This window comes from Morone saxatilis, unplaced genomic scaffold (assembly GCF_004916995.1).
Source record: "Morone saxatilis isolate NCDOM2014 unplaced genomic scaffold, NCSU_SB_2.0 Contig11, whole genome shotgun sequence".
In the NCBI taxonomy this organism is placed as follows: domain Eukaryota; kingdom Metazoa; phylum Chordata; class Actinopteri; family Moronidae; genus Morone; species Morone saxatilis.
Genome location: NW_023339663.1, coordinates 28,877,623 through 28,897,631, shown reverse-complemented (window position 1 = coordinate 28,897,631; position 20,009 = coordinate 28,877,623). Strand labels below are relative to the sequence as shown.

At 39.6% G+C, this 20,009-nt stretch overlaps 1 protein-coding gene across 1 annotated transcript in view; it reads left to right on the top strand.

The window, feature by feature from the left end:
- The window catches only part of lrrk1 (leucine-rich repeat kinase 1), a gene marked incomplete in the record, with an annotated part of 75,673 nt that overhangs the window by 36,917 nt on the left and 18,747 nt on the right, over positions 1-20,009 (top strand). Inside the window, 8 exon segments of the mRNA XM_035651947.1 lie at positions 3,694-3,853; positions 4,810-4,988; positions 5,088-5,185; positions 5,974-6,145; positions 6,238-6,407; positions 7,814-7,953; positions 12,161-12,431; positions 17,170-17,339. Of these exon segments, the coding sequence (XP_035507840.1) occupies positions 3,694-3,853; positions 4,810-4,988; positions 5,088-5,185; positions 5,974-6,145; positions 6,238-6,407; positions 7,814-7,953; positions 12,161-12,431; positions 17,170-17,339 (1,360 nt within the window).

The window sequence follows — 20,009 nt, the reverse complement described above, 5'->3', positions numbered from 1 at the left end:
TGTGTGTGTGCGCCGTGTGTGTGTGTGTGTGTGTGTGTGTGTGTGTCAGTTGACAGGTTGTGTCCCTGTGACGAGCACAAGGATGTGTGTGACATCAACTGCTGCTGCGACAGAGAGTGTAATGAGGAGGTGGCTCTGTTCACCGGCTGCTCAGTGGACGCTGTCAGGCAAGTCTCTGAGCTCACGTTTAGCTGTAGTTCAGTAGACGAGTTACAACAAATGAGCTTCTGCTTTTGCAATTGTAATACAATTGTCTTTCATACATTTCAGTAGAAATGATTCATAAGTATCCAGGGGACACAAAGCGTTTGCACTGTAAGAAAAGCAGAAACCAGAAAGGACTATTCAAATAATGGCTGAGCATGGATAAATAAAGGCCAGTCACTAATAAAAGGCCGGGGAAGAACATTGAGGAGGAGTAGAATTACTTGTATTCTAATAACTCACATGGTAAATTCAGTGTGTGATGTTCAAGTAATACATCCTAATTAAATTATTATGTAATGAGCAAGGTTTTTCTGCCGGGTTTACACATGGAAGTAACATCTGACTGCATACAGTATATGAACACACTCATCCTCGGTGTTCATCCTTGTTTTGTTTAGCAGTGGCAACAAGCAGCTGTGCAGCCGAGATGTAGCGTCCTACGCTTTAAGAACTACAATAGATGGATACTCTGAGCTACAGTCATCTATCCAGAAAGAGACCAATTATGATATCCTCTGCATTCAGGCACAGAACCGTAAGTCATTAGTGGTGTTAATTTGGATTAGAAATTACATATATTATTACTAAAGTCTTAAGATTCAGTTTTTAAATTGATCTTACTGCTTTATTTAAAGGATATGGCTGGTTTTCTATTTTTTTAATTGCCAGAATATACTTAATATAAAGAAATATGATCATATGAGAACTTCCCTGTAGGCTGATCTTTAGATATACATACCACAATCAGTATGCAGCCATGTCACCAAATACTTCATGATACCTCTTTCTCCATCTCAAATCTGTCTCATTTGCTGACTATCTGTTCCTTCCAGGTGTTGATGGATTTTCTCACCCCTCGCCTGCTCTTCCAACTGACAGCAACTTTGACTCGCTCTTTAAACAATTTACCAGCTTTCTTTTTGGCTCAGAGGAGAACGGTGGTCAGGCACCCACTGCAGAGCTCCAGGCCTCGTCTGGATACCAGGTGAGTCACTGTTTTGTAAAAGGAACTGTTAATCTGTTTGTCTCAAACTAAGTATCTAATTATTTTTAGTTATACTAAGCACGAAATAACAATGTGCATTCTCTGCTGATTGGCTTCTGTTTTCAGTATGGGGATGTGATGGTGACAGCGGGAGTGAGTGGACCGAGAGGGATGTTCTGGCTGCCGGCTCCTAGTGTCACTGCTGACTGCATGGACAGCAGTCCTGCAGGTAACTACTCCTCACTGTAATGTGGGACTGTATCACTTTTGCTAAACTGTGGTAATTGTGTGACAATTATTGGATAATGATAAATGCTAAAACATAGTGGCACAAGTAGGGATGAGTCATAAAGTCAACAAACTGACTCAGTAATGTCAGTTAAGGGCCATCCACACAAAGCATGATAACTATAACAAGAACTATAAATACACCTTTTTAAAAAACATTCTAACTGAAATACGGTTGTATTAAAGCTGCAGTCACTAATTTTATCAAAATAACCTTTTCTCATTATCGCTGAAACTTTCACTATATCCTGACAGTAGTATAAGACATAGATATTCTGTGTAACAATCAGGTTCCTCTGGCTCCTCCTAGTTCTCCTAATTGCATTTGCAAGAATCCACCGGGCCTGAACAAAAACATAGTTTTATAGTGAAAGTTTCAGCAAATATGACAAAAAGTTATTTTCATAAAAGTTACCTACTGCAGCTTGAAGGCTGCAAATTACACATAAACACCTTATTTGAGACAGAGAGAGATAAAGTAGAGACATACTGTCATGGTCTTTTGCGCTAAGTCCTTAATGTTGTCCTCTTTTTTTATGAATAAAACCTGTCTTCAAAAGACTACAACTGTTGTAACAGAGTGCTGAAAGAAATGGTTGTTGTAAGTTAACTTGCAGAGAAGACAGCTCTTAAATCTGACATTTCAGTAGCTGCAGTACCAATTGGTTAGGATGAAGAGAAAATATTGAAGTGAAATTATGCAAAACTGTTTCTCAGACAGCTTGTAACAACACAAGGCAGTTAAGAATGTTATATTTATGGTTGGACCTGCAGAGTTTACTCATTGACATGCTGTTATAGTACATACAACCTACAACACACGGCACAAAGTGCAACTTACAAAAGTGAAACACAGTAAATGCTGTCATAGTCTGAAAAACGTTCTGTAAAATCTGGGTTATACAGCAGATATTCAGGAGAGTGTTGCTGTTATGTTTCCTCAGAAAATCCATCATGCTATTATTTCATCGCTTATTTGTTACGGTATCTGTTAAAGGAATAATCAGAAATTTTAGCGAATAAGCTGTCTTATTTCATTGTAATTTCTTATTTTAAAAATAGTTTTTAAAAATGTGTATTTTTCATTTTATGCATGTTGTTGCTTTAGTTTTTCCTTGTTTGTCTCCACAGCGTTCCTAAAGGATCAGAGCAGTCGGTGTTCCCGCAATGTGGTTCTGAAGCAGGACTGCAGCACTCTGCTGGCCCTCAGCATGGGCACATACACCAGCATCCAGCTCTTTGCTGTGAGTCCCACATTTACTCTGCTTCCTCACAGTGAATGTCCCCCTCAAACACTCACAGTCCCCTTACTTTAAGGAAGTGGAATGATAAGCTAATAGCTGAAGTATTCTTTTGAGTGTTGTATTTTACTTTATTTTAACTCTTCCTTTCTGTTTCAGTCATTTTCCTCCACCCTCTCCCAGTTGACATTTACCATGAAAATTTCAGATAGCTGGAAAGTGTTTCTTAGTGGACTTTTCCTTATTTTTTCTTAAATTAGTCAAAGAGTCTGTATCTGAAAATCTTTAAGCAGTGGTTCCCAACCTTTTTCTTTAAGGGACTGCTTTTATGTCATTTAATCAACTGACAACCCCTGACTAAGTGACATATTTCATATTATATTCAACACATAACAGTAACAGTCCAGAGCAACTGATAAACTGTACAATGAACCCAAACAGTGGAACTGCAGGGAGTGAGATTTGGAGGAATTTTGAGCACATTATTTGCTGTAAATATTGATCAGAGATCAGTTTTCCTGATATTTGTGTTGACTTTTTTTATACAATTCTCTGTCTTTATTATGTATTTTTACATTTTTAACAATCTTGCATACTTAATAGCCTTCTTTTTTGATTAGTTCAGTGTTTTCTCCTCATTGTTCTATCTTTGGTAATCAGTGATAGAAAAGGGGTCCCTTAAGGAAAAGGAATAAGGTTGGGAATCACCTGTATTTATTTATTTATTATCAAGCTTGTACGTATTAAGTAACAGTAACTGAAAATACATTTAGAAAACAGTCAGAGTTTATTAATTACCCCTCATAATGAATGTAACCATATTCCAAGCAGATGGGGCGTGGTCAGAGTGTGGGGAGGTGTGGTTGAAAGGCATACAAAAATCTACTACATCATGAATTTGTCAACTGATGTCAAAAGTATTTCCCAGTGTTACTCTAAAGCAGTAACAGATTTCGTCGTCTTCTCTACCAGATCCCCAGGAGCTACCTGACACTTCAGGAAGCAGTGGTAGTGGAGAAGCAGAGGCGAGATGCTGGAGGAGAGGTCCAGTACCTAACCGATACCCAGCTGGACCGCATTGTTGAACAGAACCCAGGAAGTGACATCAGAGACTATGAGGACCTGCAGACTGGTACTGTGACATGTCCAGCAAACACCTGGAATCAGTGTGACTTGTGACACTAGAATCATCATTAATCACAGTATTTATTTAATGTATCCAGATTTTTCCTCATCAATATTTGTAATTGGCTAACAGTGTTGGGCAAGTTACTTTAAAACATTAAATTCTATCTATTACTCAGTACTTATTACTCATTGAAAATGTACAATTACATTGCTTTACTTATTATTTAGCAGCAAAGGAAAAGTTTAACTTTACTGTACTTACACAGCTGTCAAAGGTGCCTTTAAACAACTCCAAATCGTCCACAACCACACGTCACATCTTTTGTATTTAACACCTGTAGAAACAGAAAATGAGACCTTCTGGTGTAACAAGCAGGCAGCCCTACGACTGGGAGGGATTTACCGACCGTCCAGTGGCTCTCTTAGCCTCGGCAACTGTGCACAGCTCTCATCCTTCACTCGCAGATATTTCCCAAGACCTGGCAAGACGTTCAGATGTTTTTTTTCAGGGAATTCACATAAAAATGTGTGATTTTTTTCGTTGGAATCTGATTCCTTCACATATTCATAAGAACTGGTTTAGCAGTACCAGTAAACACAGTTGTTCATTAGTTGCAAACTCACAGTTCAGTTCACAGCTCAACACTCTTTAAGCACATTCATGCACGTCTGTTATTATCATATTGGTGGTCAAAATGCCGGGGTGTGCATTGTCGTGTTCTTTGTTCTGTGTCTCACTGAACATCCAACATGTGTTTACTGGTTAGAAACATAATACTGAGCTTAAGCTAACTTGCTGATGCTGACTTGGCAGAATATTTCTCTCATTTCTCAGAGTAGCAACATTAGATTTTATGAAATACTTGTAACAATGTCTGACTAAAGATTTTGCCCTTGAATACACCGTTCACGAAGGAACAGCATCCCTTTATGTCTCTCCTCTTTTTTGCTTTCTTCCAGCCATCAGCTTCTTAATAGAGACAGGGACCTTGCTGCACTTCCCTGACACCAGCCATGGCCTGTGTACCCTCTACTTCCTGTGCCCTGTTTGGCTGTCAGAATGCCTGGAGAGGATCATGCACCTCAAATCCTCTCGCTCTGTAGCCAGGAACGGAGTGATCCGAGCTGAAGACCTCAGGGTGAGCTAAAATTTCAGAAAAAAGTTTTGGCTCTCTTAGTTGTTTTAATGAAGAAACTGACTTCCTGTGGTGATCTCTACGATGATGTCTGTTGTGCAGATGCTGTTGGTAGGAACAGGGTTCACCCAGCAGACAGAGGAACAGTATTTCCAGTTTCTAGCCAAGTTTGAGATTGCACTCCCTGTGGCCAACAACAGGTAAATTATTCTCTAAATACCGAATAATACTCAGTCAATACAAATAGTGATTGTCTTGCTTACTCCACAAGTGCAAATGTTACTGTCCTACACTGTAACAACCTAAAAACACTTAATAATAATAATAATAACATAATATAGGCATATGGCAGCAATCACCCTACCAAACACTTTGCAACCAACTAGCTGACACAAAGGACATCATGCACCTTAGCAACTAAATGGTGTCCACATTTTGAAAATGGCTAAAAGATAAAAGTGACATCTTAACTTAGTGAGCTAATGTTTGCGTGCAATGTGTACAAAATGCTAGCCAAATATCTAGCTAATCTACATCAATTGATAGCTACTTAGTTACATTTGAAAGATACAGTAGTATTGACACAACACTTTATTAGTTAGTTAGTTTGCTAACATTTGCTAATTTAAGATGTGACTATATATGCTTCTGTTATCTTTTAACATCTTCAAAATGTGGTTGTCTTTTCAACATAGATTAGACTAGCACATAACATAAATACAGGAAAGGAGGAAGTTGACAAAGGTTCTGACAGAGGCTTGCTCAACTGTTATTGGAGCACAGAGCAAAAAGGGACGAGACTTAAACTAGGGTGAATTAGCTATATTTTAACAAGTACCAATACATAAGCTACCACTGAAAAATGCAAAATAGTAGCTAATGTGAAAGCAACCTCCTAACAACAACAAAAATATTGGCATCAGCAGCAAGCATACCTGAAGACTCTTCATGTTCTAGTTTTGAATGTGTTCCTTTCCTCTTGCTGTAGCTATCTGCTGCCCCATCTCCTTCCCCACAAGCCAGCCATGGACATCCATGGCTTCCGGCAGCAGACCAACAACACCCTGCAGCGCCTTGTAAAGATGAGCTTTGTTCCTGCCGGATTTTGGGAGCGCTTCATCGCCAGGATGCTTATCAGCCTGACAGAGATGGACCTGCAGGTACTGAGACCAGCAGATTTTCATAATTCACCTACTATACTTCCACACCTTCAGCTTTTACATTCATGGACTGGAATTTTGTGTTTCTGCAGTCATTTGAGACCAAAAGAAACACCAGGAGCCAGCGCAGCAGGAGCTCTGTGATCTACAGCTTTACTGGAACCCAGCAGAGGAACCGTTGCAGCACCTTCAGAGTCCGCCGCAGCCAGACCATCTACTGGAAGGAGGGGCTTCTGGTCACTTTTGATGGAGGTTACCTCAGGTCAGAGCTGGGGTTGGAAGGATGTAGGGAGACTGGGACTGGTAGGGAACAGGGGTTGGTTGACATTTCAGGTTTATTGTATTGCAAGTAAAACAGTGGTCTGTGGACTAAACATATTATAAAAGTTTGTGAGGTAGAGATATTGTAAATATGTTACTTCTAGTTCTTGGCCATAGGGATTGGCTACATTTTGATATATGATTTGAAAGTCTGTGATGTGTGATGGCTGACATACTATGATCTCAGAGATGGGTCAAATGTAAGCAGGGTTGGTTGGCACTGTGTTTTAACAGCAGTTTTCTTGTTCATGAACTTGTATCTATTCTATATTTGTTCAGGGTATTTATTTTAGAGATTAAAAACAATATATTGTTAGTTAATTATTATTTTGAATGGTCACTGGCAAAAGTTTCAAATTGTTTAGCATTTGAAACTATAGCATTTGAACAATGTGCAGAAAGTGAACAGTGTGCCAGCCAACCCCAGTCTCCCCTACTTAAATGAGATAAATGCTTCAGTGATGAAATGTTCAGTTCAGCCTGGACTGTATAGGGGATATCTGACAGATGTTTTGAACGTAAGGAACAAGCAATCTTTTATGGTAATATGCACGAAAAATTCAACTGTGTGTGTTTCTTTTTAAATATTACTTTATTGATTTTACACCAGTATTGTGGACAGTGACATTATCTAGAATGTCAGAATGAACTGGTCCCTGATTTGACAGACAGAACACATAAACCAGATCAAGAACACAAACCCACCTTTGCTTCCATCAACTCCTACCCAATCCCAAATTGGAGTTTGTCCACTAACCCCTCCCACTCACATTCCCACATTGCCAGCACTGACCATGGAATAACATCAAATAAAAAGGATATTCATCAGACATTATTTAAAAATAAAATTAAAACCAAAACCAAAAAGAAATAATTTGGGGGAGGGAGGCACCTAGTTGTCCTCTGGGTGGATGGAAGCCGTATCCAGATACTCAATAAAGGGCTTGCAGGTGTTGTCAAAGGACTTTTTTTCCTCTCTAAGTGAAAATCTAATCTTGTTTGTTCAGGATCTCCTTGAGCTAACTATTGTGTGATAAAAGTAAAAGGGGGTAAAAGTATGCCTCCACCTGAAGAAAATGAGACGCCTAGCTTATAGAGTTGTAAAGGCCAAAACACACCCTTTTCATCAATGGAAAACTCCAAATAAAGTCGTGAGAGGTTCAGGTTTTAAGACCCCAGAAAATCAGTTAAGTTTGGACAGGACCAAAACACATGTTTGGACAGGACCAAAACACTGTTTGCACCGATACTGTGTGTCTTAATTTCTTAAGCTGGCTTCACCTTTATATTGATATTCAATTTACTCCCAGCATAACGAGACGTTGACGTGTGTTTGTGTCTCTGCAGCGTGGAGTCGTCAGATGTCAATTGGAAGAAGAAGAAGAGCGGAGGCATAAAGATCATCTGCCAGTCGGAGATGAGAGATTTCTCCGCCATGGCCTTCATCACAGATCACGTCAACTCTCTGATCGAGCAGTGGTTCCCTGGTCAGTGCACTGCTCTGTTTATGCGAATCTGTAGCCTTTGTCTTTAAATCATGATCATTCTTTATTTGAATTGGTCATTTGAGTGTTTGTTTAGCTGTTTGTCTTTAGATAACGTTGATTTGACAATTTGACACATTGATGAAATGAAGAAAAAGGCATTCATATTAAGCAAACAAGTCTTATTTTGGTAGCCGTGCCAAAAGTCAATAATATTGGCACCAATATTAAAAAAGTTTTAAAATGCTACCCTATATAGCACTGTTTTAGACTCAATATACACAAATAGAAAAGTTCAAACATGTTTCCAGTAACCCGTATAATAAGAGACTAGCCAGACATCTCCTTTTTTTTTATATTTGGAGCTCACACTGGTTATTTTGGATAATTATGATGTTCACATGAGTCAGCCCAAAACCACATTACTTGCAGGTTAAAGAAAAGCTAATCCATAAAAAAAATACACTGTTACAAACACTTGGAAAACGCATATGTTGTTATTAAGAATTGTTATATAATTTGTGGTATACTTAAATGACCTTTATGTGTTAAAGATGCATTAGTAGTTAGGCCAACAAGCTGAAAACACAACATGATCCCCTGATAAAGTTGTTGCTTATCTTGTCTTGGTAAACATATACACATGCAGCAGATGTAGAGGGTTTCCTCGTGGAAGGTGATTTCAGCAGGTGTGATGAGATTTATACAGCCAGTGCCTTTTGTTCTAGAAAGTAAAATAACTTTATGTAATCCCCATGAACCTACCAACGCTGGTGCTGCAATAGGAGGGACAGTGAGACTTTTCAGGTGTTACAGTAGAGTTTGGGCCCCCCTTTGGTGATTTTGTAATTGAAAAGCCTTTCAAGGATATGGTACATAATATAACATTTTCAGCAGACCTTCATGCATAGTTATATTTGATAATAATAATCATTATCTTGTTGTAGAAGCTTTCCTATTTTCAGCTGCAGCTTTTTACAGATGCTGTGATGTTTGTTTCCACAATTTGCTGGTATTTAGTGGAATCCATGCACCACCCATGCAATGTTTCCTGCAACACAACCCCAAAGCATGATAAATCCACCCCCATGGTTAACGGTTGGAGAGGTGTGCTTTTCATGAATTGCTGCTCCTTTTTTTTTTTTTTTTACATACAACTGTATGGCAAGCTCTTCAATTCTGCACTGACAATATGTCAGGGGCTGACATTACTGTTTCAGAGGCTGTAGCTGGCTTAAGGCCTTGGCACACCAGGTCCATATTTTTTTATAAGCATTTTTTTCTTCGTATGCATCCATTAAAATTTGTTACTCATCTTGCACACTATTTTGCTGCTTTACTATTCTATTCATTGCAAAGTTCACAATGTGAATCCTCAAGCGTTGAAAGTTGAAAAACGAAAAGGAAATATTGGGTCCAAGGTGAGTTTCACCTGCTGATAAATGGGTCTGTTTCTCGCTCATTCTCTCTTATTCCCTCCCTAGTTCTCGCCACTGGAAGGTCCTCTGCTGGCTATCGCTATCTCTGCCCACATCTTGCATTTGGCACTGCAGCTACAAGAGAATGAGCTCCAAAGTTAGGCAGAATTTTGGCAATGGAAAATCTGGCATGGCTGATTTTAAAGGGGACCTCTGACCTCAAGATATCTGAATTAAAATGGGTTCTATGGGTACCCTCTCCTTTACATCAGACTAACTTCAGCCTGCTATTTGAACAGCAGCACAGTTTCTTCTCTGAACATCATCCAAAATGTATAGAACCCTGGTTACATACTGTACCTGACTCTTGTTTTTCCTCACACCCTTACCTGCTGCTCTGATTGATTATTACAAAGTGAACGAGAGATGTGATCAATCAACCACTTCAACCTGTTGAGCTAAACCAGATAAATGGTGATGCATTTCAGCATCAGCCTAGTCACTGGATGTTGGATGGTAGTATAAACATTAGGCACACATTAATTATGTGGCTTTTGCTGTGTGATGTAGTGCCTCTGCTCTTTCTTCCTGAAGGTTAATGTTTCATCAAAGTGTAATCATTTCTGCTGACATTTGCAGGAGTGGTCTTTATTTCAGGCAAGGTGCCTCTGATACAATATGTAGAAGAAACTCTGCAGTCTCTTTTCAGTTCTGGATTCCAACTCTGGAACAAGATATCTGGTTCTTTATTTGCTCAATGCTCTTCTACATTCACCAACTCGTCACTAACTTTGTTTATTTTCTGCTTGTTACTGTGTTGATGGGTTAGGTCAAACAATTTTTGTTTGAATTAAATTTAAAGGCTAAACAGACTAAACATCCAAAATGGATTAGTTTTAGAAATTCATCATTTTCTAGCAGTGCCTATTTGAAAGCATGATGAAAATACAGCTTTACAGTTCAAGTTGAATCCGATTCATAATTAAATATGTGAAATATATAATGTTTTTGGAACAAATATATATCTTCTTTTTCACAATATCCTATTTCATCCAGTAATAGTTTTACACTTAAAAAATGCTTATTGAAATGCAAATGTTGTACCTTGTCTTGAACGCTGTGCTCAAACCAGCAATAGAATGTGCAAGGCCACATGAAGGCGGATGCTCCTAACAGCCTGATGTAGAAGTGATGAACTGTAATTACCTCCAAAAAAACGAGAAAATTTCGTGCAGACAATGGTACTCCAGAGGGCAGCAACAGACAATTATGTTTAATTTTAAAGATTATTGTTTTTATTGCATAGAAAATGCACAGAAAATGCATAAATACATCAGTGACATGAAATGTGACGTATGCTTTAATGATTAATAACCCCCTGTAGGTTGATTTACACACGTTTATTTATAGTAAACCAGCAAGCCATACTGGATGTGCTGCCAAGTTCAGACTAATGATTGTTTTAGAACATTGCAGGGAAAGGTTGCTGGGTTGTGAACTGGTTGCTGGTTTTAGAACGTAAAGCATGTCACCTGTTTCAACAACCAATCGGCTCTTTGCGTTGTCAGCTGGTCAAGTCATCATCTTGTGTGGTTGCATTGGTGTAAACTGGCAGGGTTTCAGAATGTTGCAGACCAGCACATTGAAAGTAGTTGCAAGTTTCAACTTGCCTTGTTGCGAATATTTGGTCTGAACTGAAAGTTGGAGCTTCTTGAAACCACAGACTACACAAAAAGTTGATATTTCATATTTTTGCAAAAACTTTTCCTAGTTGGAAATGTGCTCCTACCAGGAAATGCACTTTCTAACACGGTGACCCCGAGAAACAGCTGCTTGCATGTCATCAAGTTAATTGTTGTGATTCCATATAGGTACTGGACATTGTGTTATTGTGTGATCTTGAGAGTAGTTGGTAATTCCTGAGTTAGTAAGTGATGCTTTAGTAAAGGAGTAATTTCAAATATTTATTTTTTAAGTTTTTATACAAAATTAATTTGCTACTGGATGTCGCACCAGAATCTTAGACAAAAACGGCTTTGTTCGTCTTTCCAACAATCCCCAAGACTGCTTTGGTTAAAATAAACCCTTATTTCACAGAGTTAGATGTGAAATTATCTGTGAAAATGGCTGCAATGGCCACAGCGTAAGCTAATGTTCTTGGGGATAAATACCCCATCAAAGGACGTCCACTAAAAGGGCTTGTTTGTTGTTCAGAGTATTATAAGTGTCTGACAACGTTATGGAAAGGATCCCTACAGAGATAACCAGAAACATAATATTGCTTTTATTCGCCACAAAAACTATACATTTGTAATTTTACCTCACTAATCTCTGTAACATCTAAGGCTGTGTATTGTCAAGAATCTAGCAATATGATACGTTAGGAAAACTGTCATAGTATCATATTGGTATCATATTAACACTGCTATCTTGCAGTCTCTCTAAAATCAGTAGTGAGAAACGATACAATATCATAAAACAAAATATCGCTATACTCAAATGTATCGATATCGTAGATGATAAAAACAGTCGCTCTACTCAGCTGCACACGGAGCAGACCGGCTGTGTAAACAAACCAGAGAGGCTGCGATTGCAACACAGGCAGAGGGAGTGTGGTGTTTTGCTGCTTTTTTAAATCTAATATATAAAACATATAAACAGATGTGTATGATATGTGCATTCTGTACTCTCTTTAATGTTTAAATATTTATCCTAGGTACCTAAAATGTGAAAATATTGGCACAAGCAACTGGTCATGTACATGTTTTTTGTCTGTGTGTCCTCTGTTTTAGCTTTGACGGCCAGTGAGAGTGATGGGAGTCTCCTCATAGAGCAGTACGCCCCCTGTCCCCTCTGTGCCTCACTGGGCCAAGACGAAGAGAAAGGAGGACATGGAAGAGATGATGATGAAGCAGGAGGTGCAGGGGTTCATTACTTTAACATGGAGGACTGTGTGCTGGCTGCAGTAGAGAAAGAGTACATCATCTGTCCTCGGCACCCTGAGCAGCCAGTCAGCCTTCAGGAGCTGGTCCCAGAACTCTTCATGACTGACTTCCCTGCACGGTAACCTGACACCATTTAATGGACCATTTCAATTTACAGACTGGAACTTGTGGAAGAGATCTGGAAAGTGTCTCACTTAGTATCAGTGGGTTATAGATGGAAGGCAGGATCAGGGCAGGTATATCGGAAAAATGGATTAAAGCTTTCCTTAAGGATCTCTGTTGCTGTATCTTTAATAATGGTACACACAATAACAGTATGCAAAGTACGACTATTTGTCCTGTTACAACTGTTACAACTTATTTAAAAAGAAAAATGTTTCCACCAGTAAAGCTGGTTTTAAGAACAATAAATCTTGCTTCCAACTCAAAGCAGTCACACTAATCTGCTATACAGCACACTCCACAAGGCGTCATTATGAACAATACAATAAAACTCTCTTTTAGGGTTACATATTCCGCCAAATTAGTCACAAGAAACACACAAGAAGATTGTGGTGTAGTAGAACTTAAAGGTTCTTTATGTGACTCAGAAAACCATTGTTAATAGCGACACCAGTGACCATGAAGAGAACTACAGTCAGCGTCCTGTTGTTTGCGCTCCATACAGTCTGTAGGCGTAAGCGAGCACCATCCAGGCCATCGGCCCAAATAGAATAACTTACTATCTGCAATGTTCCTACATTTTTTATACTTTAATTAGCTTGCTGCTTACAAAGCACACCATCAGCCAGCACCATGAAGCAACCAACACCAGACCCACACCACAAAGGCAAACCACAGCCAGCCAACCCCATCCAGGGCTAACTTACAGTTAGTTGGATACTTTAGCATTGTCTTTGTGTGTGTCTGTTTTAGCGGACTCCACTTTGAGCTAACGCTAGCTGTTGCACACTGTAATGAAGCGGAGAGAGAAGGCTCTCGGGAAAGTGCATAAAGTGCACATCCTTTGGGTTTTTGCAGAAAATCCTACCCATATTTCTACACAGAAATCCATATTCCCATAGCAAGTTGGGGAAGGTCTCATATTTCTTCAAGTTAACAGTACAACCCATTCACTCATTGGTTATAAATAAGGGATTAGTCAAAATACTTTAGAATCATACATATGACACCTTTAATTCTAAAAGCTTTAGGCATTATTTCTAGCAGTTATGTTGTACCCAAAGTAATACTTAGGATCTGTTGGAACAGCAGCAGCATGTGGCACAGCCACAGCACATTTCAGTTTAAATCTGATAAAAAGGCGAATGTATCTGGTGGACAAACTATGCAACACAGACACTGTTTCTAAATGACCTCAAATATATATTTGACCTTTGTCTATTTCTTGTTACTTATCAGCCAACATATCTGTGATAAGCTAACATTGGTTCAGCTTAAGACATTACATTAGCTGTAGATGTGTTTCAGACACACTTTTTCAGTCATCCGTCTCACACATCTGACAGAACAGATAAGCTTCAGTTTTCATCAATACTACTGTATGCACAGACCATGTAACGGCTCATACTTTGCGTACAACTGTGACCCAGAGCATCTTTGTAGGTTTCAGGCCTTCAAGGCTGTATGTTGTCTCCTCTGAGTGTACAGCAGCACTGTGGCTGAATATATCTCGTCTGACACTGACTGAGAACTGAAGCTGCTTTCACTGCACTGCTGGTGTAGACGAGTTGTAGGCTCAGGCTGAGGCTCTAACTGTTGTTGGCCTGTGTGTTATGAATGAATGCTGGATGCTAACTGACTGCCTTTTGATCATTTTAAGAGAACACGAAAATTATATTAGAATATTATATTTATTCGTATACAGTATGTCTGACTTAAATGAGATAAATCTTCCACGGACCACCTGCAGCAGCTGCTCAGACCATTAAGTGTCCATAGACTCACGGTTGAGAAATGGTATTTTATAAAGAGGAGAAAATGCTGTATACCTTTTTAGTTTTGTGCTTTAATGGCCAACGTGATGCTCATGACACCAGTCTGTGGAGAATTGTCATAGTGTGACAGGCTCATCGGTCCTTCCACCAGACACATTCCACAGGAGCTGGCTAATTTAAACAGTACATGCTAAGTGACGGCTACACACACTCTCTCACACACACACACACACACACACACACACACACACACAACACACACACACACACAGACATGGTGACAGTCAGCAGCTCTCCAGGGCTTTGGCTGCATAATGAGTTTCAGCTGATTTGTTGCCAGTGACAGCATCTCTTGATGTATTGTCAGGGCTCAAGGGTAACCGCCACTCCTTCAACTATTGGAATAAATATTCAGTCCGCCTCTGTGTCCTACACACACATACACAGTCCATGAGGTTCTCAGAAACACTGTGCGTATGTAGGCGGGCGGTGTTAGGGGGTAGGGGGGTGGTTAGTTGTGCAAGCATCTCTCTGTCTCTGTAAAATCGCACTGACCCATGGAAATGTTTGCTGCAACAGTTAAACAGCCCCTCCAAATATTAGTACAATCGCAGTTGCAAATGTTTTGTACTGGAGCTCCTAAAGAATGTAAGATGGCTATATGGTCGGCTATAAACATGAGTGCCACCAACTAACATCATCCACTTTTACAGCTGGATGCTATAAGTGTGCACGCAATAAGGTTAAGGTTAAGGTTAATTCTGTTAGCTTTGGCCAGTATTGGTCTTTTATTAAAAATGTAATAGCAGACAATATATTACATTGCATGTTTTGCATTTCTGATTAAAATCCATATAAAGCTTGTGACAATATCACTCATACACTTCAGTGATACCTCTAACATGGTAAAGCATACAACACCATTACAACATTTGGTAGCAGACACTTTGTGTAGTCCAGTGATTCCCAACCAGGGGTATATCATGGGATACTTGCAGTTGCCAGGGAAATATTGTGGAGTAACAAAAAAGTAAAAAATATATAAATTAATTTAAATATATATGTAATGTATAAATGATTGTAAAAGTCATCAACAATGAATAAATAAATGATGACGAGTTAATACAATTTAAATTTAAAAAATCCTCTAAAATGGATTAATGGTTGAAAACATCCAGCTTGTGCCACAAGTAGTGGAGCATGTGACACTGAGATATAACATTAGACAATCTTGGACAAGATCACTTCATTTCAGTTCTATTAGTTCTATCTATTATTTCTACATATTGGGGCTAATCAGAGTGTATTATCATGCTTATACCATAAGTACTTATCAGTCTCTTACCATACTCTTTTGTGCTTTTGGTCACTTTAACCCAAAGTTACAATAAGTGAGTTATGACTTATCAGGATCTGATGAATAAGTAGGAAAACAACTGTATTTATTGATAAACAGTTCAGTCAGTTCTCAGCAATTTAGTATGAATTAAATACGATAATAATATATTATAGTGTTTGAGTGCAATGATCTTAAAACAAATTTGATAAAGATTGACATATACAATAGTAGTCCATTAAAATATAGTTTGAAGATCAGAAGATCCTACTCTTAACCCTTGATTGATTGGGCTAATTAAAAAAAATTAGTAATTAGAAGCAAATGTGAGCTCAGACTGCAGAAGTTGTGTTCCTGCAGATTTACCACCAGATGACTGGCCTTCAAGGAAACCATTTCCAGAGTTAACATTAAAGTGCCTCAATCATTCAGACTGGAGTGCTGGAGCTAATTTAAGCCACCATCTTGATTGGTTTATGTTGTGCCTGTGGTTGAAGCAGCACATCAAAGGCCTGTGAGTGGAGGGTGATAGAGGGATGGGCGAGGAATGCAGCCCCACTGTCAGCCTGTAGCTGATGGAATAGAGGCTGTGTTTCTCAGATGTGACCAATAGACAATGTGGTTAATGTTGAGGCTATAATAAGGGGGAGGCAGAACCTTGGTGGTGCTGGTTTTGACAGATGTGAAGTTTTTGGACGGATGAGAATTTGTCCAGCCTGGTTTTAAGCTAATATTGATGTTTTGGGAGTACAGCTGTTGATAGCTAATGTTTTGTGCCAATTATCAAGTCTTTTAGCAAAGTGTCGGCAAAAAGTCCAATAATCAGAATTTTTAAAATCTTAAATCTCATTTTGACAGGTCTTACAAATGTATTGGATTGATGAGGGGGGAAATAAGTATTGATAACGCTGTAACAACTGTGAAACGACACCAACGTAGAATCAATACAGATTTTCCTTCATTGGCTTTGGACAGTGTTTTGCCAGGTCTTAAATTGCATTCATAATGGTAATAAAAAGGTCTTAAATTGAATCTGTTGAAACCTGCTGAAACTTTATTTGATCCGACCGTTTACATTTTCATCGTTGTGACAAGAGGACATTATTTTAACCCCCAAAATAGAGCTAAGTCTCGGATTGGTAGAGCTAGCTGCTTACCTGCGAATGCAAACGGCGAGTGACTACTTATTATTACTAAAAAAAACTTTATTTACACACTTCCAACAGGTTTAAGCTAACTAGTGAGGTACTATACGATCATTCACATTCTGTTTAGATCAACCATGATTTCTCTTTCAGACATGGAATGAGTCAGTATTTGTGAGGGCCAAGTTCCACTTGCTTTGGGTGGAAACACAGCTAAAGGTCATGGAGAACATAAGAGATTTAAACCTGGATTTAAAGGCAGTCAAAGTTGGTGCAAGCTCCAGTTCAGTTCCAGAAGTTTGTTCCAGCTCTCTGGTTTCCAACTTGTCTAATCGTCTGAATGCACGTGTAACAGCAAATGTCAAACTGTCAGTATTTGGGACTCGATGATAAACCAGAGCGCTTGTGTGTACATGCGTTTTTCTGTGTGTGTGTTAGGCTCTTTTTGGAGAGGGCCCAGCTGGAGTACTCTGAGGGGGAGAATGACATCCTTGGCCAGGGCGGCAGTGGGACCATCATCTACCGAGCCCGATATCGTGATCAGCCGGTGGCTGTCAAGCGCTTCCACTTCAAGAAGTGTCGCCAGCTGACCATCAGCAGTGACACAGGTAGAGGCATGTTCTTCTTTTAAATGACAGTTCTGGTTTTCAGTGGAATTCTTTAATGGGTTTTTGGAAGCAACATTGTAAACAAGAAATTCACTTGCCACTGGATGTCTCACTAGAGCATCATATCAGACCAAAACAATGGGACAGAAATAAAATGAACTACCAAAACTGTCTAACCCCTTAATTCACAGAGTTAGATGTGAAAATATTCGTGAAAAGGGCTGCAGTGGCCGCAGCATTAAGTCATGTTTATCCTTGGGGACAAATACACCATCAAAGTACATCCACTATAAGTTCTTGTTTTGTCCACTGACTCAAATTTTTATTCTAATTGTCTGACAACCTCATGAAAAGGATGCCGACAGACTTTTTGTTTAGCCAGAATCAGCTGTAATATTGTTACAGCTTGCCACCAGACTCCATAGACAGAAACGGTAGTTTTGCCTTGCATATCATAATAATACTGTAACTTAATTCAAAGTAGACAGAAGTCTTTCCACTGTTTCAACAATCACCAACTCTGGCTGGTCGCTCTACAGCTGCACACGGAGCAGACTGGCTCTGCAAACAAACCACAGAGAGGCTGCGATAGCAACACAGGCAGAGGGAGTGTGACATTTTTCTCTGCTCAGAACACCATGACTCCACTATATCTTTATGTAGCAAACAGTTGTGTACTGTTATATATGTGTAAGGCAACTCTTCTGACCTAGCTCTAATACCTCAGCACTGTGGCTGCCGGAGACTGACTTTGTGTTTTGCTGTGTAAAGGCACAGGAGACAATCAGAAACCAGCTTTCTGTAGCCAAGAAGCAAATCTCTACTTAAGGTCATAATTCAGCAGGTTTGTTACCATTAGCATTAGGTTGCATTAACATACACTGACCCCCTCCCAAGTTCTATGTGGTATAAACATGGTCAGCTATGAATCTGTCCAGAGAAACAGAACATATGGGCTGATTTTGGTCATGATTACATTGTAGTGTGAGTTCTCCTAGTGTATAATGTCAGTGGTCCAAGACACTGCAGCATAGCTTCGTGTCAGTCCATATACGGGCTGCCGCCAGACAAACCTCTGATACATGGCTATATGCACCTGCTATTTTTAACTATCAATGTTGCATTCTCAATTGTTTTATTCAGTGCTCACACATAGGAGAATATGATGAAATGGAATGCAGACTTCTTCTGCAGCAGATGAATTTTTGTTTTTGAAAGCAGTTATAGATCAATGTCAGCTTAGTTATTGCCGTCACAAGTTAGGTGGAAATACTACAAACAACTCTGTAATCCCCACTGTTTAGTCTGTAACTGCACAAAAGCACTCAGAATTGAATCAAATCCAAGTGGCTGTTCCAAACAATGTAATTTTCTCACTACAGAAAGAACACAGTCAACAGAGCCCAACCCATCAATCTCTCTCCTCAGGAAGTTCATTGATCTTACATGCCAAAATCATCCCATCATACGGCCTCAATGTGGGACATCAGTCACATGTTACTAGGTAGTGGTACGTGGGGCGATAGTTTCTATTCAAACATGGTCTATGGAATTTGATGTGAATGGAATTCTACGAAGAAAGTGGACCTTCAGTTGAGATTCATTTGTCACACATTCTGCACCTCATATTTACACACACAGACGACCTTAGTTACAGATAGCAAAAGGAGGACATGGAACAAAGATTAGATTACATTCAGCCTTATTGTCATTGCACAGAACACAAATACTGAGACAACAAAATGAAGGTTAGATTCTAAGCAAAAGTGCCGAGTAAGGATGGGACAATATACGATATTATCATATATCGTGATAAGACACTCACGTTTATCGTAGTTCATTTTCATTATTTGGATAGTGCATCTTTCCAGTAATTCTAAAACCCTAAGCCTGTCACATGGCCTAAGGCTTGGCCTGCTTCTCCAGCCCCCAACCCCTCCCAACAAAAAAAACACAAAACCGGATGTGTGGAAAAAACAGATTCCAAACTAAGGACCGACAGGGAGATGAGGTGCCTGTCTGAGGTGACCTCATCGACATATGAAAGATGGATGTCGTGTCTCCACTTCCTCCCACCGTACAAAAATGACACCAAAATATCCATAATGCGGATGCTGCCAACTGTCCAACCACTTGGAACCAGAGTCTACCCAGTAGTGATCAGGGGTGGCACCGCGGTATCAAAGTCCTGTCCATAAGCCTGGCCGACTAAATCGCGAGCAGGGCTCAGCTGTCAAACATGATGTGAAACTCCCTTTTTTGTAGCTTCAAATAACTAATTAAAACCAACCTTATTAGAATCCCAGAAACCATCCTTTGGAAACATTTATGACGTCTACTGTGGTGTTGTTGGCAATAGGCTTTATGACCTATACTGTAGACAGCCACCAGAAGGTGATCAAGATGTTTGGGCTTCACTTTGTTCATATCGTCCCATGCCTAGTGCAGAGTAATATACACCAATCAACATTGTGAGCACCTGAGAACCCTGTTGTTCCGAATGTTCTACAGCCCCATACCAACAAACTGTGATGCGTTGTGTGTTCTGACACCTTTCTATCAGAAGCAGTTTGAGCTACAGTAGCTCGTCTGTTGGATCGGACCACACGGGCCAGCCTTCACTCCCCACGTGCATCAATGAGCCTCGGCCCCCCATGACCCTGTCTCCAG